This window comes from Misgurnus anguillicaudatus, chromosome 10, assembly GCF_027580225.2.
Source record: "Misgurnus anguillicaudatus chromosome 10, ASM2758022v2, whole genome shotgun sequence".
In the NCBI taxonomy this organism is placed as follows: Eukaryota; Metazoa; Chordata; class Actinopteri; order Cypriniformes; family Cobitidae; genus Misgurnus; species Misgurnus anguillicaudatus.
The window spans coordinates 26,647,805-26,674,245 of NC_073346.2; the positions used below are offsets into that span (position 1 = coordinate 26,647,805).

Genomic DNA, 26,441 nt, shown 5'->3' on the forward strand with positions numbered 1-26,441 from the left:
TGAACCAAATTAAAACCATCAAAAATTTGCTTAAGTTTAATTCTTGAAGACTTATCTCCCCAGTTTAAGTTAAAATCACCCATTATAATTATTTCTTTCTTAAAATCAAATTGCCACAATACAGACCTAAATTTTTTATAAAAACTAATATTCGAGTTAGGCGGTCGATAAATTACTACAATAGTATAGGACATCTGAGGCGAGATAGTAATATTCAAGGCTAAACATTCAAGATTACTTGGGTTTTGCAACTGAATCTCTTTACATTGGATGGTGTTTTTTACATATATCATAACTCCACCCCCTTTTGCATCAGTTCGGTCCCTCCTGTAAAAGTCATAGCCCGGGATTATTAGGGCAGCGGATGGAGAGTTATCATGAAGCCAAGTTTCCAAGATTAATTGATAAATATTTCTTACGTACTGTTCCTTTAACAAAAATGTAATATAATGTACATAAACTGTTTTTAGGGGTGTATAAGACCTTACATAATGAACGTTATGTTTTTACCTTCAAATCAGCCATTTTTATCTACATACAATACGTGGGTCCCCTTACATGGAAGTCACCATCTTGTGCCACCATGTTGCTACGGCAGTCCTAAATGGACAAACCGCTCTACAAAGCACGTTTCACCACTATTTGTCTCAGATGACACATTTGTCCTGTGGCGGCGCTTCTCCATGGGTGCTTTTCTTGCTTCCCCGCTCCTACGTCCTACGACCCGGAAGCTCCTCCATCATGTAGGACATCTCAATTCTTTAATTGCACCACAAGGAGGCAAGGAATGAGGAGTTAGGAGGCTTTTTGAGGAGTCAGGAGCGAGGATACACAAGTGTATCCTATGCGGAAGTCTCGCTATTAATCATTAAATTATTGTAAATGTAGACTCGTTTCAGACTGTATATTTAATATTTATGTATAAACCACCTATAAATGATCAGTGGTATAGACCAGTGGTTCCCAAACTTTTTCAGCATGCGGTCCCCCTTGTGTACAGTGCATTCCTTCGCAGCCCCCCAAAGAAAATGTGTGACAAAAAAGTTCTAAAACTCAAAATTTTAATAAAAAAACCAAAAACATTAAATTATACAAAAAATACTGCTTTTGGTTAGTAGCCTTGTTTTTTTAGGTTTAATTACACAAAATTCATGATAAATTTATGTATTTCATAAAATGTCATAAAACTGGGGCCCCCCAGGCACCATTTCGCGGCCCCAAGTTTGAAAACCACTGGTATAGACGGTTTCAGCAGTAAAAACAAAAAAGCGGCTGTCGTGGTCCGCACATAACTTCCGGTAAACTCCGCTAAGAATAAATAACAACACAGTTCTTTAAACGTAGTTTATTTATATAACAAGCAAAAAAAAACAAACACATAGATTACCTAGGAAACCAAAACATTTGTTATTTTCGACGAGGCATTTGTTCTAGAGATCAGTTTAGCAACTAGTCGGACCATTTAAAAAAAAAAACGAAACCGGAAGTAAAGTTCGGACCCAGACGCGTATCGTGTCAGCGCACGTGCGTCCGATGAAACCGTCTTTAGATACATATATTAATTTTACAGCACTTTTAAGAATGTCTATTTTAATGTAAGTAAGGATATGTGCCCGGTTGCATGAAAGTCCTTAAGCTAAGAAATCCCTTAAATATAAGGTTAAGGGTGCCCTTAATAAAAAATGGGTTGCAAGAAAAACCCTTAAGTGAACCTTAAGGCTGTCAATAAGTATTTACCGTTAAATGCTAAAGTATTACCTTAAGCTCTGCTATGCGTTGCAACAAAGTCCTTAAGTCCAATTTTCCCTTAAAAACTTAAGGGACTATAACAGGTCCCTTAACTTCACACGCGATGGCTGATTTTATGGTTATTTAAGAAAATGAAGTACCAACGCGCATTTCTGACGATCGAAATAATCCCTAGAGAAAAGTGATGCGTATTTATTAGGAGAATAGCGGTTTGATCGTCCGTCAATCTAAAGTGTTTCCAGTTTGAATTACTTTAAGGTTTTATACACGCAGCACTTTACAGTCTGTTATTTGCGATGTTTCATTGTACACAAATCCACCGTCTGTTGAGCTGCGTGCGTTGATTTGTTACCGCTGTGAGATTTTGTAACTACAGCAACCACGTCTCCGCTGCCGTGTTTTGGCAGAGACTGCCGTAAAATACTTAGTATAAACACTTAGGTAAGGGTGACAGTTAAGACCTTTGTTGCAACGCTCTTAAATAAATCCCTTACCTCAGGGAATTTTTCTCCCTCAGGGAAACCCTCACTTAAGGAGTTTCATGCAACCGGGCAATGAACTCTAACTCAAGTATATATTTAAAGGAACAGTATGTAGGATTGTGGCCAAAACTTGTATTGCAATAACAAAACTTGTGGCTAAAACTGGTACTGCAATCACACAACTGGTGGCCAATACACAAAATGACAACATAAACATCAGTTGAGGGCTGCAACTCCACTTTTTAAATGACAATATCCTGGCCAGACCACTGTTGTCAGTGATATAAGTATTTAAAATGAAAAGGATTTCTTAATGTCTAGTGACATATCAGGGCCATTTAATGATTTATTGATATACATTTCTTACATACTGTTCCTTTAACTTTATTTTATTAAATATTTTGGGGTTTTGAGTCACTTGATAATTTGATAACAGAGAATAAACGTTATAAAGAGAGATATCATTTCACTTAATACTTTGTTGTCTCCATCCTCGCAAGGAAAGGAAAATGCACAAATAAGAATTGAGAAGCACCCTATGTGCTTCAAAAGGGAGGGTGAGCAATGGTCTGAGATGATTGTTGCAATTCGCAACCTCACCACTAGATGCCACTAAAATCTACACAGTGCACCTTTAAAAACGATGCATTTACAACACTAGAGGAGACAGATTTACAATCACATGTTTAGTAAAGTAACTTAAAAGGAAGCAGGAGGATTCAAACAAACAATTTTTAGGTTTATTGCACAAAACACACAAGGCTACACTAGCAACTGTACACATCATGTACATTGTTTACAGAGGAGATCTGAGAATTAATGCAGAAACTGAAGTCGTCAAGTCAGTCGTCTTCTAAACTGATCATCTCAGCCTGACCACCATCTCCAAGCAGGGCCAGCAGCTTCTTATAGCCATTCCTAAAACAGCAAAAGGAACATTATAAAACGGGCAATTCTGGTTCTTCATTCTGATTGGTTGAAACGCGTTCTAAGCCGTGATAAAATTCTAAGCTGTTATAAAATGCACTGGTAACCCACTGCTTCTTGGGGCTTATTGCTTTATTAGACACTCTGTTCAGATGTTAAATTACACTTAAGTAACAAACATTACTGCAGTAACAGCATTCAGCGTTCTGTTTAAGCTTCAAGTTTCTTTTAAGATGACATTTTGGCTATTGTTGCTGTACCTGAGTGAGGAGTTCTTTCCCAGGCCTCTCTTGCTCTCTGTCTTTCTAAGGCTCAGTGACAGAAAGGGAATAAGAGCCGTCACTGTGGAGGGGTGAAGGACGGCTACAACCTCCAGAACATTATACACTTGCTGGTCGTATACACCTTCATTCTCTTCCACAAAGGCCCTGGGAAAGAGGAGAAACCATACAAACCATCAGCAGGTGGGTCTGGGCTAGTGCAGTCTTTAAAGCAGTGTAGGGGGGACTTACCGTAGTACAGTAGTCGTGTGCTCGCACGGCTGTTCTCCAGCCGCAGCGGTGCATCTCTCTACGACGAGCTGTATAATCTCTGTGCTCAGTCTCTTTACTGAAAGAAACACCCGCAGGGATTTCATTATAATATAAACAATGAAACATTCTTCCGTTTTAAATCTAAGCAGCAGTTAAGAGGTTTGTAATCAAAGCTGACCTCTGCTGATATGTAACGGTTAATGCCCTGCTGTTTGTTATTAGCATTCTAGTAATGTAAGGCACAGCGGTAGTCAATGCGGTCTTTAAATCTGGTATTTAAAATCAATTTAAACATGGAAATCTATTTTTTACTTCTATATTTAGGAATATTATTTTTCACTAAATCAAGCTTAAACAAATGCATTATTTTTTTCTACAAAAAGTCAGATGGTACTGCTTCCCTTGAAGTGTACATAATATTCCTGCAAACATTATGCAAGATATTTTTGAGATTGATGTGCATTTTTTAATGTAACTCTTCCATCAATGTGTATGCTATAAAGTATATAAATTACAATATATACATATTCAGGAATTTGCCAGGCCACAGACTATTGGGGTCCACACCATCAAGGTTTACTTTTTAAGTGGGTTGTTACAGATGTGGTATGGTGGGTAGTGTACATGTGGTGGTCAATTACTCTTTTATGTGTCTGACCAGAGTTAGAATCTGGCATGGGTTATTTCCCATTCATAGCTTTCTCAGTGTCTACTCTTATATTATCCTTATTAATAAAAATAATAAAATGAGTGGGTCACATGACCCTGCCCACCCTGTGGTTCGTTGACCAGCATCAGACAGCGCAGCACCAAAGGGAGGGGTATTGTGAGAAGGGTGGCGTCTGTATCATTGTTTCTTTTCAACAGCTCCAATAGGAAAGACAGAACAGCCGCCAGTCGAGGAGGAGGGGCGTGGCCTTTAAACTGGAGGAAGTTATCTCTGCAGAGACAGAAAAAATAACAGAATTTATTAGGCATTTTTATTATATTTATATACTGTCTATGCTATTTAATTAGGTTCATATAACTATGAAGTATCTGTCAATCAAACGTGCAAATCTTTTTAATAAAACACAGGTACAATTCAGTGGCGGCTCGTGACTGCTCGTCCGAGGGGCGCAAATTCAAAGTATGTGTCCGGAGTATCATGTGTGTTGCTTGCGTTTTCAAGGTATGTGTTTGTTGCATCATGTAAACCATGTGCATCACGTGTTTTGTCAAAATAAGTGCCTGCTGCACACGCGTCAAAACCGTTTATAATAGAAGAGATGCTCACGTTCACAAAATACACGCAAGACACTCCCTTAACAGTAAACTCTGATTACGCATGAGATTATGCGAGTATCTGGGAAACGTGAGGGTCTCTAAACCCTTTAGACGCGTCTGCAGCAGGCACTTATTTTGACAAGACACGTGATGCAAACAGGATCTCTTGATGCGCAGAACACATATTTTGAAATTACAAACCACACACATGACAGACTACATACATGTTGTGACGAACTTCGTATCGAGCGCCCTCGAAAAAAGATGTCACTGGTACAATTCATACCTCAACACCTGCAGAATGCTTCTCCTAAGTCTTTCCCCCTGAGGGGTGGTTGTCGTTTCGCAGGCTGCCAGCAGGACAGGATGATTGACCACCGCCCCAGTAGAAGGCGTGGCTGGGAGGAAGCGGCTCAGATATTGGTTGATTACACTGTGCAGCTGCTGCTTCAGGTACGCCCCCTGAGACTGGGACGCACCCACTGCTACAGATAAACCCTAGAAATGTTAAAATAATCTTAGTTACATCAAAACAAGTATAGGCATTGTGAACAATATAGGTATTGCGAAGGTTCTTTCACCTGTAAGAAGAGGGGCAGACTGTCTTTTAAGGCCAACAGCATTTGAGTGTGTGCACCACTGTCCTGCTGGAGGAGAGCGTGGGGTAGCAGCAGCACATCTACAATGCGGAAGAGCAGCTGTTGAGCTTTGGTGGTGGCTAACAGGTGGCTCCAGTGCTTGACCAAGCAGCCTGGAAAATAACAAGAGACCATCTTTTATTATGCGAGCAAATACCATTTGCATTTAATTTTACAGTCACAGCCTTAGATAAGACACACTAAATGTTAAAGGATTAGTCAATTTTCTTAAAAAAAATCCAGATAATTTACTCACCACCATGTAATCCAAAATGTTGATGTCTTTCTTTGTTCAGTCGAGAAGAAATTATGTTTTTTTAGGAAAACATTCCAGGATTTTTCTTATTTTAATGCACTTTAATGGATCCCAACATTTAACAGTTTTAATGCAGTTTAAAATTACAGTTTCAAAGGACTCTAAACGATCTCAAATAAGGTATAAAGGTCTTATCTAGCAAAACGATTGTCATTTTTGACAAGAAAAATAAAAAATATGCACTTATAAACCACAACTTCTTGTCTATCTCCGTCTATCCCTGGTCCTGTGACGCGCCAGCGCGACCTCACGTAATTGCTTAATGCCATGGAAAGGTCACGTGTTACATATATGAAACGCACATTTGCGGACCATTTTAAACAATAAACAGACACAAAGACATTAATTAGTATCATTCCACATACAACAACGTCGGAACGGTCCTCTTTCTTCACACTTGTAAACACTGGGGTAGTTTCATATTCGTCATCCGTGACCTCTTGACGTGATGACGTATTGGCGCATCACAGGACCGGGGATGGACGAGAGGTTGTGGTTTAGAAGTGCTTTTTTTCTTGTCAAAAATGACAATCGTTTAGTCAGATAAGTCCCTTATGCCTTGTTTGGGATCGTTTAGAGTCCTTTGAAACTCTGCTGAAACTGCAATTTTAAACTGCATTAAAACTGTTAAGTGTTGGGGTCCATTAAACTGAGAAAAATCCTGGAATGTTTTCCTAAAAAAAAAACTTAATTTCTTCTCGACTGAACAAAGAAAGACATCAACATTTTGGATGACATGGTTGTGAGTAGATTGTCTGGATTTTTTTTTTTTAAATTTACTAATTCTTTAACAGATGAAAAATGTTTACAAATTGAATTCATCATGTAAAATGGACCAGAATTGACCTCATACAAGTTTGCACATACAGGCCATTTAGTACATACAAGGGCACTTACCAACAATCCAATAGGAAAGCTGTAGACCCTCTCGGCTTTTGCTCAGAAGGTATGGCTTGATGTATTTAAGGATGTCGCCGACATATTCCAGAGCTCGAGACACCATTGTAGAGCGCTCTGCGAGAATCTGGAGCTCACAGTATGATCGCCCCACAGCCTAGTTAAACACAACCAAACACGATGATGGATATTCAGTATGGTTTATATATTTGATCAGGAATAAAATGTGAGTGTGTGTGTACCTTTATGAACAAAGCCATAGCAGGTTTTGGTTCTTTGACAGCAGCAGAATGCAAGCTTGCTTTCTGGAGCACAGACTCTACTTCTGGAAGCCGGAGGACCTGTCTGGTTAACTCAGCCAGCTGTTCATCCAGATTTCTGCCTGAACACAGAACCACATACCACAGCTGCTTGGTCTGATCCAACAAAAACATTTTAAAGATACTGATTCAGTTGTGAACCACAAAACATTGCTACCCTGATGTTATTCCAAAGTAAATTTTTAAACAATGAAAGTCATGGTCAAGCTAAATAATATCCTGTTGCGTGCCAATACATCATGACAGAATTTTTATATATTGGTTAACTATACCTCTTTGGTCAGGGGGATCCAGCTTGCTCCTTGTGGAGACTGAAGCAGCAAATGTCTTATGAGCTTAAACCACTACGGCATTTGCTCTTATGAGGACTAACCTGCTCTTGTGTCTGTGGCATCTTGGCTTTTATGAAGGTATTGCTGTAAAACACAGCGGATCCAGGCACGCACACACAAAGCCTGGGCTGAACCTGAGCCTGGTCCAGAGTTGACCCAACTGACCAGCTCTCTGTGGGAAACCAGAACTAAGCCGAAGCCAAAAAATAATACTAACCAAAAAAGTAGAAAGAGAAAATGGAGAAAAGAGGCTCACCCGTTTTGTAGCAGGTGATTTAGATAGTGGGTTACCAGCAAGGGGTGAACCATCTCATCCCATCCAAAGCACTGCATGATGGACTGGATGGGGTGGGGCTGGAGCTTCTGAGGGGCGGAGCCAGGCATGTCTAATGCCAACAGCGTGAAGCCTATTAACAAACACATATATATATATTTCATACCTCAAATGACTTTTAGTGCATTTCATGAGAATCAAACACATGATCTTGGCGTTGCTAGCGGCATGCTCTACCAGTTGAACAGTTATTAGATTTGAAACATTTGTGACCCTATCAGCCTTAAGTCTAGGCTGATAATCTATTCATGAGATTATTAGAGTCATACCCATGGCTTCCTAAGGGGCCGATCACACCAAACACGTTTATGGCAGTTGCAGGCACCTTTTTAAAATGATTTTCTATAGGCAGTGAGCATTACTGTGGGTTCACATCAGCTGCGTTTGAGGCGTCAAATTCGCATCTACCACATCTAGTTTGCCGCTTAAACAATTTGAGTTTACTCGCTTCATTCGCGCGTGAAATTCTAGTCATTGAGACATTCACGTGTAAATTCGCATCTTGGCTTCTGCCACTCCGCTCGCTTCGTGTAATCATGTCACTACTAGAGCAAGCTCCTGATTGGTTAACGCAGCGGGTTTTTCCGCCAAAGTTCACATATTTCAACAACGTTCAATTCGCACCATTTGCGCAAACTAGACGCAAGACCTCCAGACGCGCATCTTCACATTGACTTAACATTAAAATCACTCGCGCTTGACGCCTCTACCGCGGCTGGTGTGAACGCAGCATTATGTGCGCTGAACGACTTTAAATAAAATGTTGAAACATCACGTGACATACGTCGTCATAACAACAAGTTAGTCGTTAACTGAAATGACGTTAAACTAGAGCAATTTAACCACATGGGACAGCTGTTTAATATATGTATTTGCATTTGAATAGCGCTGCATTACCGCTTTTGGAAATTTTATAAAACACAATAAAAACAAAGCCACTCCATCTTCTCCTTCGTTGGATAACTCCACTCCCGGGGGTTCACGGGATAGTAAAGTGCACTGAATGAACACTTCGGGATATTGCCAATAGTAAATTGGATGGTGTGTTATGAATGCTATTTCCTATGATGTTTTATTATGTTTTATTTTTTAATGTATTTTTACTGTTGTGTGAGACTTGCTGCTGTGACATTCTAAATTTCCCTTTGGGATTAAAGTTATTAAATCAAATCAAAGAAGTAGGTCATCCGGGTATTTTTGCCGACTTGTTTTGGAATACTATGAATTCGGACATACTACTTGCCTCACCTACTGCTTTATAGTATAATATAGTAGGCGGTTTTGGACGCAGCCTTTATGCACCTCTCACCCTCAATCAAGGTCAGAGGTCAAAAAGCCGAACCAAACTGCTCTTTTTTAAAGGCGGAGTGCATGATCTCTGAAAAACGCTTTGGAAAAGATAGTCGGGCTGACTACCAAAACACACTTGTAGCCAATCAGCAGTAAGGGGTGTGTCTACTAACCGATCGTTGGCTGGGTTGCGTATGGGTGGGGCGGGTCTATCAGAGATTTCAGAGATCATGGACCCTGCCTTTAAAGTAACCAAAAAAAGGCAGTGCAGCGCGCCTTGCCATTCCAAGCGTATAAAACGTGTTTGGTGTGATTGGCCCCTAAGGGTGTTTTCACATATAGTTTATTTAAAAAAAAAAAAAACGGGTCACTTAAAGTGTACGAGAAGAGGAACTACCCGAATGTGACCTCCGTCATTTTGGTGTTCACAATACAGTGAACTCAAAAAAGGACCTGTTATTTTTTGTTCCTCTTCAGAACTGAAGTGATCTCAGACCCTTTCTTGTTCACCAAACATGACTTCAGATAATCAGATTCTGCATATCTAACCTTATTGTGAGGTGAGATATGAGGCAGAATAATCATTACTCTAAACAAATCTCATTGAAAACTATCAGTGAAAAAATAAAACCACCACACTGACGACATTTGTGTGAATTTTCCTGGATGTGTGCAACAGAACAGCTGCGTGTGCATGCAATCGCCTTCTATTCAGCTCTTTTAGAGCAGAGCCCATAGAGAAAAAGCAGCCATGCAAAGAGAGTCCCTGAGAGAACAAGAGTTCATTTTCTCTGTTTCCCCGACCTGCTGCGGCGTCCGCGAGCTGAGGCGGGGGGGTCTGCGAGAGCCTCATACTGCACAGGAAGGGAAAGAAGTGGGACCAAAGTGTCGCTGCCACCGCTTGGTGGCGCTCTTTAGCTACGCGGGGGATCGGAGCCCGACCGGGAGAGTCTGTGGCGTGAGGTGGCTGGCTGCAGCGCTGCTGAACTCTCCTGTGAGAGAGAAAAAGAGAAGAGGTTAATACCAAGCACACACAACCTGAAGCTCGTCACCCTGGTTTCATGTTTTCAGTCGTGTTATAAGATCGTTCTCCTCAGTTGTAGTTACAAACCCATTGTTACAAAAAATTTATATAAATAATGCAGATATCGGAGTTCATTCTTAAAAATAACAATGTGGAGGAAGAGCTTGAGGTCATTTTGTATTGATCTGCACAGAAATGGAAAGTTAAAAGTTAAACACGGCCAAGTGTTTGGGTAGACTGGGCTGGATTTTAGTCTGGAAGATGCTAACTGCCGGACACTTTTTTCCAAAGCGACTTACATACTGATGACACGTATTTCTTATGCATATACGTATAACGTAATGCACTGTGGCTCGAACACGTGACCTTTTGCACTGCTACTGTAAATGCTACAACAACATCAAAAGCCAACAATCTTGGGTATTCAGCAGTTTCATGTCAGGTCATTTAAAATATTATCCCTCTCTTCTTTTACTCCGCCAACCTCACTAAAGTGTCTGTTTAATTCCCCAAATCATCTTTCCTATTTCCATTTCTCTCTCCAGCCTTCTGAAATCATACTGCCGCTTGTCTCGCTCCATCTGTATTATCTCCAGCCCTCTGCCCTCTCTTTTTCTCTGGATTCTTTTCATCTCTCCGGACAGAGGGATTAGGCCATGCTTGTTGGTGTGGGGCGAGCGGGTCCCTCAGTGGCCTGGTGGTAGCTGTGCGGTTGGGTCTCAATGGAAGGCTGAGAGTGAGTCTAGCTCCGCAGTGGCTGGCATTAGCACAGATAAGCAGCTGAAGGGGCTGTAATCTCATTTAGACGGGAGATGATCCTCCTGTCCCATCATTCTCAGCGATGAAAGTGAGAACGCTGGGGAAGGCTGGGGCGAGCACACGCGCCAGCGCGTGCACCTTCCAGCCTTCCAGCAAGGTTGCGTCTAATCCACGGAGAGCTGAGACAATCGATTAGAGAGTGAATTCATTAGCTTCGTTACCGCGGCGGAATGGGCCTTTCACACCCATCAACCCTCATTGTATGAGACATCGTCAAAGACCCCACTTAATCCCCTCGCTGCAGCGTCTTACACACATACATGGCATACGTACACGGCATACCATCTGAACACTGGTTTAATCTCTCACCGGATTGCAGTGCAGACTTACAACACCAAAACATACATGGGTTAAAGTAGGGACAAACGCAATATTTGGGTTTCAATGGTTGGGTAAAATATGGACAAACCCAACTTTTGGCTTAAAGGAACCTTGAAACTACCCATATTTGACTCACCCACAAGTTAAAACAACTCTGCATAGATTAATTTGAAACCTAACGATTGAATTTGTCCATATGTTGAAAACATAGACGGGTGATTCTCACGAAATCCATACTTAAAAGGTCTCCAGCATCACATTTTTTTTTTAAAAAGCCCTTGAAGCCAATTTGTTTTTGCACATATAAGATTAAAGGCACTCTAAGCGAATCTGTGCAACGTCACTTTTTGTTGATGTTTGAACTGTTTTCAAACAAACGGAGCGTAGCTAACTCCTCCCCCTCCATTCTGTGCTTTCATGAACGCGCTCAACCCCCACCCCCAAATCCTTCTTGTCGTTTATTGGCTGGAACACTTTGTTATGTTTCGTGGTGCTAGGTTTGGCCACTGTGTTGTTATTGCCGTTTGTGGAGCCTGGGCTGTCTACAGAGATTTGATCAGCGGTCAGGTAGCAAGCAGATAGTGAGGAGGTGTTTGCTGTATGTTACAAAAAATGTTTTATGGCCTAAAACGCGTGAATTTGCTTAGAGCACCTTTAAGGTCTTAACCTACTATAACCATTATTTTTAGAGGATTTAAAAAATATTTCCTATAGAATTATTTACATTTTTTAGATTATCATTATCAAAAATGATCATTACCGCAACATGATATTACATTAAATATATGCATTTACAAACTCATGTTTCAGTAATGAGAACTAAAAAATTGTCTAGGTACTATGACAAACAAAATTTTACCTTTTATCTGGAGAAAAAAATAAGAACTGCTTACAAAATTGGTTTGTATGATGTCATTTAAAATCATGTGCAAAATAGTACATGAAGAGATGTTTGTAACTATATGCTGCTTATTTTGATACTTTTACTTGCATTTACTTTTTAATCAAAATGTTTCATTACACCTCATAAGTCTAATTTCGCGAGAATCACCCAGACTTAAAGAATCACACGCCATGTACTATTTTATCTAAAATATCAAACCTTTGATAAAAAAGCACATCCTTTATTTAAATTTGGCCAAGCTCTAGTTATTTCTAACCATGGTAGTGTTACAGTGTTGGATAATACAGCAAGTGGATACTATTGTGGGGTAATGGTGATGGTGGCTTACTGGTTTTGCCCCTCTGCCAAAATACCTCTTTGTTACTTTCATGGCTTGACAAACATCTCCTGCTACACTGATGAATTTTCGTCTTGGTAAAACTGAGACATGCACACGCAACACTCATCCCCCCCATTGATGGCCTTCATGTCGACCTGCTCCCCGTTGCCCTGTAGGGAAACAGGGCACGCAGCAAAAGCGCTGCAGGCAGGAACCCGATTAATCGATTGGCAAGAACTCGATTAGTTGCTTGGCAAGGGGCCGTCGAGCTGCCGGAGTCACCACTGCGATCCCACCGCACACACACGGTGGATCATGGTTGGGAATACGATGAGGAGAATTAGAGTGTGACTAGAGATTGGCCTGTGTTATCTGCGTGATTCATCCGTCAGTTACAGCCTCCCTTACGTCGCCCTGTAGCTGCAAGCTGGCTAATTTTCGCAAGGCTTGCATGAGCCAACTCCGGCCTAACAGCCGTAATGAAGCCAGGGTTCAATTTATGGACCACATAATATTGCGTTAATTGCGTCAGTGAAAACGCATTAATAAAAACGATACAACAAAACAATGGAGAAATTAGAAGTCATTTGCGCGGACACGTCTACAAGCCGCCCGTCTCTGGGTCAGTGTGATTTTGGTGGCAACGTGAGCCTAATCAGGATGCTTGCTCACCTGGGATTATTGTCTATTAAAGTGCAAATGAATGGCCTCCCACCTCAAGATTCTGGCTAGGAATTGTGGGAATTAGTGGTGTTAAAGTGATTTAGGGATGCCGCGGTCAGACTATACTTTTCGTTCCACTGACTTCCATTCAAAAAAAAGAAAACCCCAGTAAACCCATGAATAAAAAAACAACAATTAGGTAATGAGCCTGCGTAAACATTTTGCATACTAGAATATCTAGTGTGACCACTGCATTAAAAAGGAAAAATGAGAGGAGTGTACACCTGAAAATTTGTATAAGGGTGTGACAACTTTACCCGATCGCACCCTTGCCATTTCTGACCGTCCTAGCTGTGTAAAGCACACCAATGTCCGTTCCATGAACTCTTACATCATGCTATCCCTCCCCTCGGCTCACTCCACACTCAATGGTCCAAAGCCAGCCCCAGACCCATGGGTCGAAACTCAACACAGCTTTCGTCCAGGCACCTGTAAGGGCTGACCCGAGTGCCGTGGACCCTGAGAGACGCACAGGGGACCCGATGGGGCCTCTGAGCACAATGGATAAGCTTATCTCCATGCTTTGCAAAAACTACTGCACAATCAAACCTTTGTAAACATACAAGGGGCAAGGGGAGAGATTTGAGCTGCATATGGGTCATGGTGCCATATCTTTAAGCGTCTGAGATCCCTGCAGGCCCCTGCGTTTTTGTTTTTGGACGAGAGTTAATGCGTGTGAGAAAGTAACACATCTTATCGCCCAAAAGTACTCACTCACCGTAACTGTGCCAACACGGTCTGTAGGAAGCCCAAAGCGGAGCTGAGCTCAGACTGGCGGCAGGCGGGCAGCAACAGTCCAAAGCCCTCGTTCAGAAGCCTCTCCTCTGAAAGCATAAGATTAGGGCTCGTTTCAAACACCTCACTCACTCCTTCCAGGTACGAGCTAAGTGGTACCCAGAGAGCTAGCTTGCGAGAAGGCTCCGTGGTCTTCAGGTAGAACTCGCGGGCCGCTTGGCTAAAGTAGGCGGCCAACTGCTCCGCCAACGCGCCAACGTCTAATCCTTTCTCCAAATAGAGTAGCACAAGAGCCAGCTGGCCCCTCCACTGCAGCGAGCGCAGGGCTGGGGGCATGGAGTCAGCCGGCAGCATGGCAAGCAAGTCACACGCTCGGCTGGCCACGTCCTCGAGTTCGGCACACTGCGCCAGGACCAGGAAGAGCAGCAGGAAGTGCAGCAGGCCTGTGTCTGAAAGCTCTGTCATTCGCCTCTGGTGGAACTTTGAGTAGAGTCTAAGGAGAAGAGATAGAAATATGTGGTCACATTGTAAAAATAATTAAATCTTCACAAACTCTTCTATTTTGTAATTTACTTACATACAGTATAACATTTTCACTTAAAATTAAACTGGAAATAAACATTAATTTCTTAAGATTTGGTATTTGCCTCTTTTTGCATTATAGACAACATTCACATGAGCTGGCATTGACTCCAAAATAATAATGTTCCCAAAAATCTCTTGTGTGGTTCAATCAGATTTTCTGTACAAAATGGTAATTAACATGGTTGATGTCACAAATTTGTGAGATTTTATTTTTATTAAAAATTTTTCTCAAAACTCAAAGTTAAAGAAACAGTTCACCCAAAAAATAAAATAAAAATAAAATTAGCCCATTATTTACTCACCTTAAATCATATACACTTAATATAGCATTATGTTTTTGAGTAAAAAAGATTTATCATAAATTCTATGTAATAAAACCTCAGAAAAAAAGGCTACTAACCAACAGCAATACGTTGTATAATTTAATGTTTTGTTTAATTTAAATTTTTAAGTTTTAGAATGTTTTATGTCATACATTTTCTTTTGGGGGGCCGCGAAGGGATGCACCGTACCCAAGGGGGGCCGCACACCGGAAAAGTTTGAGAACCACTGTCCTAAATGGTGGCACGCCGGCTTCTTGTTGGTAAGTAAGACGATCATTGGTTCTTGTGACTAGCTGGCATGTGTTGTGATACATTTAAATGTGACTTAATCTATAAATAAGCTCCAAATCTGAGTAGTTTCCTCCCATTGATGGTGGATGGGCTTCAAACATATGACCACTATTTAGTGCCATTACAATATTGTTTATTATATTATTTATACATTATTATATCATTTACTATAACTCTAAGGGCCGGTTTCCCGGACAGGGATTAGACTAGTCCTAGACTAAAATATATGTAAGAGCTGTAAAAACAGAAAACAACTTGCACTGAACATATCTTAAAATACATCAATGCCCTTTGTTTTGCCTCAGAATGCACACAAGTAATGTTTTTAGTAAGGAACGTTTGTTAAAACTAATTATATTTTCTAATTAAACTAAGGCCTAGTCCTGTCTTAAACTAATCTCTGTCTGGGAAACCACCCCTTAATGTGTTCAGTTGAAGAAAGGATGGTATTAAAGGTGTAATGTGTTTTTTAGTGACATCTAGTGGTGGGATTGTAAACTGCATTCAACCTCAATTTTGAAACGCAATGAGAAGCTACACTAGTTGCCCCAGTACAAAAATGTCATCATCTGAGACAACGGGTGTTTCTCAAACATGAGGACGTGCCCTAGTTAGGCTGTTTCCTTTCTAGTACAATCCTTCTGAAGGTTCAATTTTAGTGTCCTCCACCACTTTACGCAAGAATGAGATGTTTAAAAAGTGTCAATGGCAACATCATAATGATTCCTGGCCTGTGGTCTTGTCATGAACACTTTAAAGTGAGAAGTTGAAGATAATGCAACTTTCATTTATTACAACTTTCCATTAAAGGTGACATAGAATGATTGAAAGGAGTATTTATCCTTGTTCTGTGATGTGACATGTAGACAATTTTTTTTTTGGGGGGGGGGGGCGTCTGTAATGCCTTAGAAGCTTCCTAAAAACCTCTCTCAGGTAGCTCTATTAGGGTGGGGGAATTTAAACAAGTGGTTTTGCACCTATTTGGCTCCCCCTACTGGCTTAACTTGCAATCTCATTACTGATTGGCTGACTTTGCTGCCACTCAAAAAATGTAGCCAATTATTTTAAAGTGGAGGGGCAGTTAGATGCCTGTGATGTCATAAGCATCAGTTTTTCAGATTGGGCTGTTGGCTGACATTTCTAAAAGAGGAATTTCTATGAGACTGAGATGTTTAGCACTTTTTGTATGTTTGTGAATGTGGGTAGATTACCATTATTCAACAAAGACAAGGTAAAAATGGTTTTTCATTCTCTGTCCCCTTTAATTCAGTACTGTGAATGAGAATCATATTAACCATCTGTGGTCTCCCAGTTCTATACAAAATTTGCAGTTTAACAATGTGATTAATTAACAAAAAATCGAGAAAAACAAATGTCATAAAACATGTTTTTGTCTTACATTTCATATTGAAATTGGGTGAGCTCTGTTGGTAGGAAATGAGCCTACTTGTTTCCTACTAATGTTTGGCTTATATTCTAGAATGCAGTTGGGTGACGAAAGTGCCAATTTGATTCTCAGGATGTTTTTGAATGTGTGCAAAGGATTGTCGGTGATTTAAGGGCACAAAGAATACAGTTAATGCATCCTTCGAAAGTGGCCGAATGAAGGGCACAAAACAGAGGCTGCCTTTGAAGCATCCTTCGGATTAGGATGTCCTTCGACGATACGTGGTGACGTAGCAGCGAAGAAATGCTGCCTTCTTAGGATGCATCCTTGCGTTTGAGAAACACCCAACATTGAGACAAAACGCGCTCTGTTGAACAGTTTGTTTAGGGGTTACTGTACAGGGTTCTCACACCTTAGCTAACTTCAAATTCAAGGACCTTACAAGGACTTTCCAGGTCCAATACCCTCAAATTCAAGAACTAAATGTGGGGACACATTTCAAGTGAGAGCAAGGTTACATTGTGTTACCATTGTTACAGTTCCCTTTCGCGGGGAACTCGCGCTGCGTCACTGTGGTGACACTTTGGGGACGCCTCCAGGGATAAGTGCGTCTGAATGTGTATATCAAATTCAACCAATGGTGAGGCTTAACGACAAAGACAGGGTGACGCAGGAGCCAATAAGTATATCGCTATCTGAAATATTGGCAAAGACGGCGTTACAGGGACGCAGGAAGTATGGCAAGGGAGACCGGCGTCTTGTTCCCTTCTCAGGAAACAACAGTTACATACGTAACCAGAGACGTTTTCACAACACAACTATGCAAAAAGCATTTTGGTATTAATAAACATTCGCATACAGAAGATATAAGCATTTAAAGCGAACAGTTTAGCACGTGTTCTCAAAAAGTCTAGAATTTTTATGATATAATCCTACACTACACAGGGAAAAATATGATTTTTTTTTCAGAAAACTTCTTGCATAAAATAGATTCAAATAGATAAACACTTTAAATGACCTGTATCTATGTATGTATATTTTCAAAAACTTCCCAGGGCCTTGTATTTTTTCCCCCCAGATTCACAAACTTTCAAGGATTTCAAGGACGCGTGGGAACCCTGGAGCTTATTTAGCAAATGAAATGTGTACCCATAAAAAACATACACCAACATAAGGTAAGTTTAATATGGCTGCATTTCGATAACATCCAATCTCATCTCTGGTTCTTGTGTGTCTCATGGCAAAACACACATATAACTCGAGAGACACGCAAGAACCTATGAGATTCAATGTTACGCAATATATCAATTCCTTTAGTGATGGCTGTATGTGTTTTGTGGAGTGTGTTACCTGCCATATATGATAACATGAAGGCATTTTTAAATAAATGTATTCATTTGCGCTAAAGTAAGGAAGTCATACATCTGTAAATGCATATGGGTGAATAGATTATACAGTAAAATAATTTCCTTATTTCAATGAACTAGACCTTGAAAGTAGGGATGGGCATTTTCCAGTAATTTACTATTCGAATATTTAAGCTCATAAAGAACGAATATTCGAATATTCGTTTATTTAAATTATGTTAATTAAGACATGCGTCTTTTGTATTTTTCATTTTGTCATAATTTCACAGAAGGCTTATAATTAGGAAATATCCACAACAAGCTAAACTTATATTATGTATGTATATTTATGTATGTATTTTTAAGTTGAAAACATTGTAAATTGTATATATATATTTTAAATTCTTCTTAAAAAATATCCTACAGAAAAAAAGGCGTTAAAACCCCATGCGGAGTGAAGTCTGAGTCAGTCAAACCCTTAGTTTCAAGTCGGTCGTTAGTATGAATTCATTACTGTTGGATCTTACATACATTATATTATACCAAATATTATACAATAACCCCAAATCTAAGCGAAGATTGAGGACTTGCGAAGTTTAAAGTTTCGGACTTGACAAAGTAGGCTATCATCATTTAAACCCTTAAACAGACTCCAAATAAGAGCCCGGAGCAAACGAAAAAACGCATCTACATAACCGACTGCTCAGTCAACATATAAATATCTTCTCAGTTTAGTTTGACATGTATTTGTGAATAAAGAAACCATCTTTACCCTACCTGCTTCGGTGAGAGCCCGTTCTTCTGACTAGATACAATGCCGGTGCTGCGGAGAAAACTCTTCCTCGTGTTGCACGTGATGATGGTTATCGGATAAAAACAACAGACGGACTGAACAAGATTGAATATCTGTATAAGTTACTAACGTTAGCTTAATTTAACAAGATTTCACAAAGACGGAGCTTTGCTTTGCTTTTAAACAGCCATGTGCAGTTATCCGGTTCATTTTTGAAAGAGCACCGCATATTCAGCCCAGTCTCCTGAAATTGCGTATAAATAGCACGATGTGTAAAACTCGTGCAATACATACGCCAAATTCCACTTTGGCGTGCATATGATACGCAAGTCCTTCCCATTCACTTAAACGGGGCATCTTTTTTGTCGTTTTATTTATTGGTTTCTCAATTTTTTTGCTATTTTTTTACCATTTTCGCTTGGGTTTAGGGTTAGAACAACTTTTTGTTATATAAAAATGACATCCTAACCCAAACCCCAACTCTAACCCCAACTCCAAGCGACCATGGCTTAAATATAGACAAAAACATTGAGAAACCTGTATATTAAATAACCTTATTAAGCTAATCTAAAATCTAACCCTAAACCCAAGCGAAAATGGTTTAAAAAACAGAAAAAAATAGAGAAACCAATAAATAAAACGACAAAAAAGATGCCACGTTCAAGTGAATGGGAAGGACCCGCGCACCACATGCACGCCAAAGTGGAATTTGGCGTATGTATTGCACGAGTTTTACACATCGTGCTATTTATACGCAACCTCAGGAGACTGGGTAGGCATATTATAAATGTTCTCCGTTTCGTTTCGTTCTCCGTGTCTGTCTCGTTATTAACAAAATAAAGTAGACTTTATAACAGAAAGCTTACAAATCTCTCATGATGTGTTGATGCGGGCGGCGGAGAAGCACGTTTAATAACACGTGAGCCCTCACTGACAGTTGCCAAATATGGCGCGGCGCGGCCAAACCCGGAGATAAAAGAAAAAAACTTAAATTCGTCATCAATCTGCATTGCCAAACAATCAGAAATATATACGAATTAATGTTCATGTATATCTTACATTTAAGTCTGTAAAAGAGTATAGATGAAGTGAAAAAGCATTAAATAAGGTGGCACATTAAAAACAAACAAACATTCGAATAGCATTTTTTAAATTCGAATTATTATTGCCGATCGAATATTCGAATATTCGAATATCCGTGCCCATCCCTACTTGAAAGGTGAGTTCTTTGAGTTAAATCTTTGAATTTTCAATGTGTTCTCACTTTGTTGAATAATAAAACATGTATTGTACAGTTGGATACCTAGTCCCTATTCTATATTTTAATGAACCAGCACACAAATGCTACAGTACCTTTAATAAGCAGTAAAAACAACCAAGTGTTGGCACCCATTAGGATCAAATGACACACTGACTCTAACCCAAGTACTCAACTCGCCGCTAACATCACACACGCGGTAAACCTCCAGACGTTGTGTTTTCCTGGAGAGCTGCGTGCCTGTGAGCAGCATGTGCAGGTTTGTTTGTGCGTATGCGTGTGAGCGTTGTTTGAACCTTCGGGCACCACGGTGAATTGCCTTTAAAAGACCATGTTAAATGTCAGAAACACTCAGGCACACAGTGGTAGCGGCGCTGTCGTGTGTGGCTCAATTTGCTGCAGCGCAGGAGGAGAAATCAATATCGACCCCCTCCTCTCCCCCACTTTCTACTGTTGACTGTTTGGCCCCAAACAGAATCCTGCAGGTTCCATAACAAACAAACTGCACTACAAGCAGGCCTTTGAGCATTCATCTAATGTTTGGACAAAAACACATCACGCACGGCTGCGGGGTGTCCGGCCACAGATAGAGAGGCGGAGACGACGGTGCGGCACGCGCTCTCAGAGACTGACCCAAGGTGGAGAATGAGCCAAAGACTAGCAGAAGTCTGTCGAGCTATTCTTTGCTTGTTTGTTTATTTATCACGGACAGCTCTCTCTCTCTCGTCTGTCATGAGCAGATGCTGCTCATTCTCAGAGTACGAGCTTAAACGCACTCCCCGTCGATCTCATTAATGCGCCGCGCGCTGTGCCTCCCACTGAGTGCGCTCCAAGCCGGAGCGGCATCAACACGGCCCACACCTCCCTGTGTGGCACATGCATTCGTGTGTGTTGTCGTGGAGAGGACTGGGGTGGTCTTGGAGCCAGCCAAGAAAGCCCCCACCCCGTCATTGCTGGAAGCCCGAACGCGTGCGTTAAGGTGAATTAACCAATATGCTTGTTAGCTAATTAGCCTTCGTGCCTGCCGTGCAGCTGAGCACGGTCCAGACGGAAAAACCCATTATCCGGATTTCATCCATTTCGGCTTCTCTCTGACGTGCAGCTTAGTTGAACCAGACTGACAATGGATCTGAGATTAGCATGCCTGGGCTGTGAGTTTGATGGTTTCAAATATACAATTGCGAAACGTATTTTCACAAATCTCACACCCTTCTCACCTGCCCTTGATCTGTCTCCAGGGGGCGCCGCCAGCATGTTCCTGATTTAGGTGAAGGGCCAAGATACGCAGGAAGATGTGAAAAGAGTTGGCCGAGCGGTAGAGCTGCGTGTGAACGCTGGAGCTGACAGACGCAGGGCTACAACAGCTTTTGGCCTGCTGCAAAAGACACAGTGGAGACCTGCTGATGCTACCCAGTCCCGACACACCTAACCAGGGCACGGTAAAAGAGCCATTCTGCATACAAACAAAACGACAAGAGAGAGATTAGGAGTAATGTAGAATTGGAGAAATCTATCCAAGTCTGTGTTTCCCTTGTGAATCTGGATTCTCCAATTCGATTGGTTGGAAGGAGTGGAAACACATAGTCTTATATAGGAACACATACACATAAAATACACAACTTATAATTATAGTAAACAATATGATGTTATGTTTTCCATAATAGCATACCAAATTTTTGTTATAGTATTCCCAGAGTGTTGTCACGGCACTGACGTTCGGCCCCCATATTAAGCTGAGACTTAAGCAGCAATGGACGACCATTCGAACTTGCTCTTCTTGTGTGGCTCTCTGAAACACAATTACATGTTGTTGTGCACACACTGTCGAGACAGGTTTACCAACAATGTTGTTTGGAAAACTAACACATCAGATGGAAGGAGAAACAAGCACATTAAGCAAATAAACACCCGACACGTGCTAGCGTTCGGCAAAAGCAATGAACCTGCAATTGTTTTACACCAATCATCACCTTTGGATCACAGCTAGACTTCAGCAGCTCCATCGCAAAAGCCCAATTATCCTCAAGTTGCTTCTGGAAGAACAACAAACAGACAACTTTTCAAACAAACACCCTTATATCTAATCAATATCTGTATTTTTAGTATTAATAGCATTTACAATGATGCAATCACAGGCAATATCATGCTAGCTAGTGTCGAACTACCTCCTGCTGAATGACACCGTTTCGGTTGTGCATCCCAAGCTGTGCCAGGTGTGTAAGCAACCACCAGGTGAACCCCTCAGGGTCTTTACAGTGCAGGGGGAGCCCGGGGTCCTGGTCTCCTGAAGGCACCCCCTTCAGAACAGTCTGGAGCAGGGCATTTATATAACTCCAAAAAGACTGGAGGTAATGATGGAAAATTAGAACCAGTCCGTTTGAAATATTAGTATCCATGCAAAGTGTGTATGTGTGCTGACCTGAGTATGTATGGTTTTGCTTCTGTGCTCCAGTAAATGAATAAGAAGAATCCATAGTTCCTTAGTGCAGAGGCAGTGATAGTGATGGGTACTCAGAATCTCTGTTGGTCTCACCTAGAAAAACAAAATGAATGACATAATTATTTATTTACCTTTATGTATTGCATGCATACAGTCAAACTTAAAAAAACCAAAAAACAAAAAAACACCTTATTGTATTTGTTCATGGCCAGACCAATGAGATCACAGAGGAGGTCACTGACTTGATCCTCAAGCAGGCTGATGTTTGTGAGCGTCTCTCCAGTCAAATTCACAAACTGGTGTGCATAAACTATCTGACCTGTTGCGACCACCAGAAAATCTCATTATGACAGTGCCAGGTTAAGGGCAAAGTGTGTTATCTGAAATCTTATATATAGCAAATGCAACATACCCGCCATCCTTTGTTCCAACAGATGCAGGATCTCTAGAATAGACCAGTGGATGTCCAGGTGCAGATGCAATAAATGCCAAGATGGAGGAAAGAGCTGTAAAGAGGGTAACATAGTCTTTTGCTAGGAAGTTAAACATACTGCAAATATACCATATGTGTTTAAATGTGGTTAAATGGTTTAAAAGGAATTTTACACTTTTATAAAAAAATTCTGATATATTACTCACCCCCATGTCATCTAAGATGTTTATATCTTATTTTTTGTTCAGTCGAGAAAAAATGTATTTTTTTTAGGAAAACATTCCAGGATTTTTCTCCATATTTAGTGGACCTTGGAGTCCATGATGTTTGAAAGCCAATGTTGATATTTGAAATCACCTAAACAAACACGCCCCTACCCCAATAGAATCTGGACCTTCTGTTGATAGACCCGCCCCACACATACGCAACCCGGCATTTGATTTGATTGGCTATAAGTGTGTTTTGGTAGTTGGCCCGTCTCCTTTTCCAACGCGTTTTTCAAACATCGTGGACTCCGCCTTTAACTGTGCGTTTACACTAGACACAGAAGAGGCGGCAAGCGCAAGTAATTTACATGTTAAGTCAATGCAAAGACGCGAATAGGAATCCTGCGGCATGGAAGGCGCGGCACGAATGGCACGTTCGTGCGCGAGTTGAAAAATGTGAACTTAACCAGTCAGGAATGTTAACCAATCAGGAAATTGTTCTAGTAGTGACATGATTACAGGAAGCAAGCAGAGTCACAGAAGCCCCTCCCATGATGCCAATTTCCGAGTGAATATTTCGAATGACTAGAAATTCATGCATGGCTTTCACGCGCGAATAGCGCGTTTTTGACGGCTCTATCGTGTACAGTTTACAGTTTCAATGCAGCTTTAAATGGCTCTAAACGATCCCAACTGAGGCATAAGGGTCTTATCTAGCGAATCAATCGTCATTTTCACCAAAAATATTAAAATATCTACTTTTAAACCAGAACTTCTTGTCTTGCACTAGCCATGTGATGCGTCAATTAGTATCATTTCACATACAACAACAGTTCGCTTTTCCTCACTTGTAAACACTGAAGCGGTAGTTTCACATACGTCATGAGTGACCTTATATATTACATAATCATGTCGAGAGATCACACATTACGTATGCGAAACTACCGCTCCAGTGTTTACAAGTGTGGAAAAGAAAACCCTTTCGACGTTGATGTATATGAAATGATACTTATTAATGTCTTTGTTTAAGTTTATTGTTTAAAATGGTCTGCAAGTGTGCATTTCACATATGGTTAACCTCTCGACATGATAACGTAATACCTGACATTGCGCTGGCACTTCACACGGCAGGTGCAAGATGAGAAGTTGTGGTTTAAAAGTAAATATATAAAAAAAATTGGGACTGAAATGACGAACGTTTCGCTAGATAAGACCTTTATGCCTCGGTTGTGATCATCTAGTCTGGAGCCATTTGAAGCTGCAATTTTAATCTGCATTAAGACTATAAACCTAAAGCCCACTATATGGAGAAAAATCCTGGAATGTTTTCCTTTTTCGACTGAAGAAAGAAAGACATCTTGGATGACAGAGGTGAGTAAAATATCAGGATTAAAAAAATAATTTTGATTTTCAATTTCATAAAGACCATCCGACCACCTCCATACTCCACCCATATTACATTACCCAACGCAACACCACAATGCCACGAATGTGTTTCATACCTTTCCCTGATGCTGAATCGTAAAAGCACTCTGGACATTGGCTGGCAGATTTTTTAACCGTCCAATAAGTAGCGTGATACTGAAAAGCTCCTCCACAAGGACAGAGGGCAGTTGATCCTCCAGGTCTTTATAAGGGTGAACAAGACCATCATCTGTAGAATGTGAAGGCTCCAAATACCTGAAAAAAAAACTTTTAATAATGAAAGCTATCTGTTGAAATTATTACATTTATCATGACCAAGTCATAGCATGGGTTGAGAGAGATCACAAAAATCTCTGGACGAAGCGCTGTAAACACCGTACCTGTGAATGAATACTTTGACATAGTTGAGAAACAGCACACACTGCTGTCTGAGTTCCTCTGCTTCATAGTGCAGACTGCTCGCTTGACCTGAAAATGTCAAAATACAGTTACTCGTACATAAACACCTTTTATATATTTTAAAAGTGAACCTTGAATTTATTCATACAAGAATCTCCACACTAAAGTACAACAAAAACACAATGGTATGCAAAAAACTTTAAAACGTCTACTTCCAGATGCTCACCAAAATCGTGCGAGCTGGACTGCACCAGCGTCTCCAATTTTAACACCTTTTGTCTGAGAGGAAAGACAGATTGTCAAATTAACGCCCTTCCTGTTTCAGCAGACAACATGGCACTCCTCCAGAGCCAAAACACCTGCACTCCTACCTCAACAAGCCAAACAGAAGTTTGGTAGATTCAACCAGCGCTGTTTCCGTCACCCATGGGAAGTCGAAAATATCAACCGTGTCCCCCTCGAAATCTGCGGGAGCTGGATCGAGCTTTAACAGAAGCCTTAAACATGGAGAATAGAGGATAATGTAATGTACAGACTAACACAAGTCCATTACAGAAGAACTATATTATTATACTGAACATATACAATAGAATTTAGCTCACTAAAGCCCAAAAGCAAGCAGTGTACCTCTTAAGAGCCCCTCTGCTTATGTAGCCATGTGAGGAGAATCTTCCAGACTCTTCTCTGCCCGGCTCATATGCACAGGTGAAGCATGAGGGTCGACTGGGGGCAGAATCACAGTAATGATCCAAAACAGAGGGTGACACGGGAGGGGTGAGAGACTGCGAGAACTCGCCCTCCATATTAACAGTGTGGGACAGACCACTGGCACCAATGCTGGAAAGAGACAATAAAATAAAAGTCACAAATCTGTAACATCCCACATAACAAAATACTGTGGTTTAGTATTTATTGTAGTAATAGGTAGTAAACTTCCTAGATACTATAATGTTTCTGAATCTTACTGACCTTACTGTGTCACAGTAAATATTAAAGTAACGTTATACTACAAATATACTACTATAAAGTACGCTATTTATTACAGTTTATTAATTTACTTTTGTTAAAGCTACAAAATAGCACAGAATACATTAACACTGAGGTAATTACCATAACACACTACAGCATACTACAATTTACTATAGTAAACAGTAAAGTATACTACTGCATTTTTCTACAGGAAATGAAAGGGAACAGAATGAAAGTATATCAAATAAAGACACGAATCTGTAATATGACAACAATCCACTAATATCGATTAAACATTCACTAGAAACCAAAGGATAACCGATTAGCTTCGTACTAAAAACTGTAATGTGCCTTTAAGACTCGCGTTTTAACTTCAATCCCGCTAAATGGTTAAAAATCCGTATAGTTTTGTCAAAAAATACAGACACACATTAGGAGTTATTAACTCTGAAAAAGCTTTGTCTATTACACTTACTTCACCAGTGTTGTCAACTCCTGTTGTATGTATTTCCTGTTCGCATGTTATGAATGAACTCCCGCGCTACAGCGACATGGCAACACTGCGCATGCGCTAGAAGTTGTCATTCATCCAACATTGTACTATGATTGGTCAGAAGTTCCTCGGAGGTGTGATTGATAGAAGCTGCTGCATGCTAC

The 26,441-nt window shown here is 40.6% G+C and overlaps 1 protein-coding gene across 1 annotated transcript; it reads right to left on the reverse strand.

Moving 5' to 3' along the window:
- Positions 1–2,949: 2,949 nt before the first annotated feature.
- Positions 2,950–26,407, reverse strand: mms22l (MMS22-like, DNA repair protein). Its single transcript, XM_055210669.2, has 25 exons — positions 26,260–26,407; positions 25,443–25,652; positions 25,187–25,312; positions 25,042–25,094; positions 24,797–24,884; positions 24,494–24,671; positions 22,765–22,858; positions 22,541–22,671; positions 22,332–22,445; positions 22,078–22,254; positions 21,883–21,945; positions 21,582–21,701; positions 21,130–21,365; positions 13,913–14,422; positions 9,889–10,076; positions 7,717–7,867; positions 7,502–7,632; positions 7,051–7,190; positions 6,809–6,965; positions 5,539–5,708; positions 5,244–5,455; positions 4,465–4,631; positions 3,671–3,767; positions 3,419–3,586; positions 2,950–3,149 (listed from the first exon to the last, which is right to left on the reverse strand). Exons 2-25 carry the CDS (start codon positions 25,616–25,618, stop codon positions 3,074–3,076), a joined length of 3,723 nt encoding a protein of 1,240 aa, XP_055066644.2. The 5' UTR covers positions 25,619–25,652; positions 26,260–26,407; the 3' UTR covers positions 2,950–3,073.
- Positions 26,408–26,441: the final 34 nt, after the last annotated feature.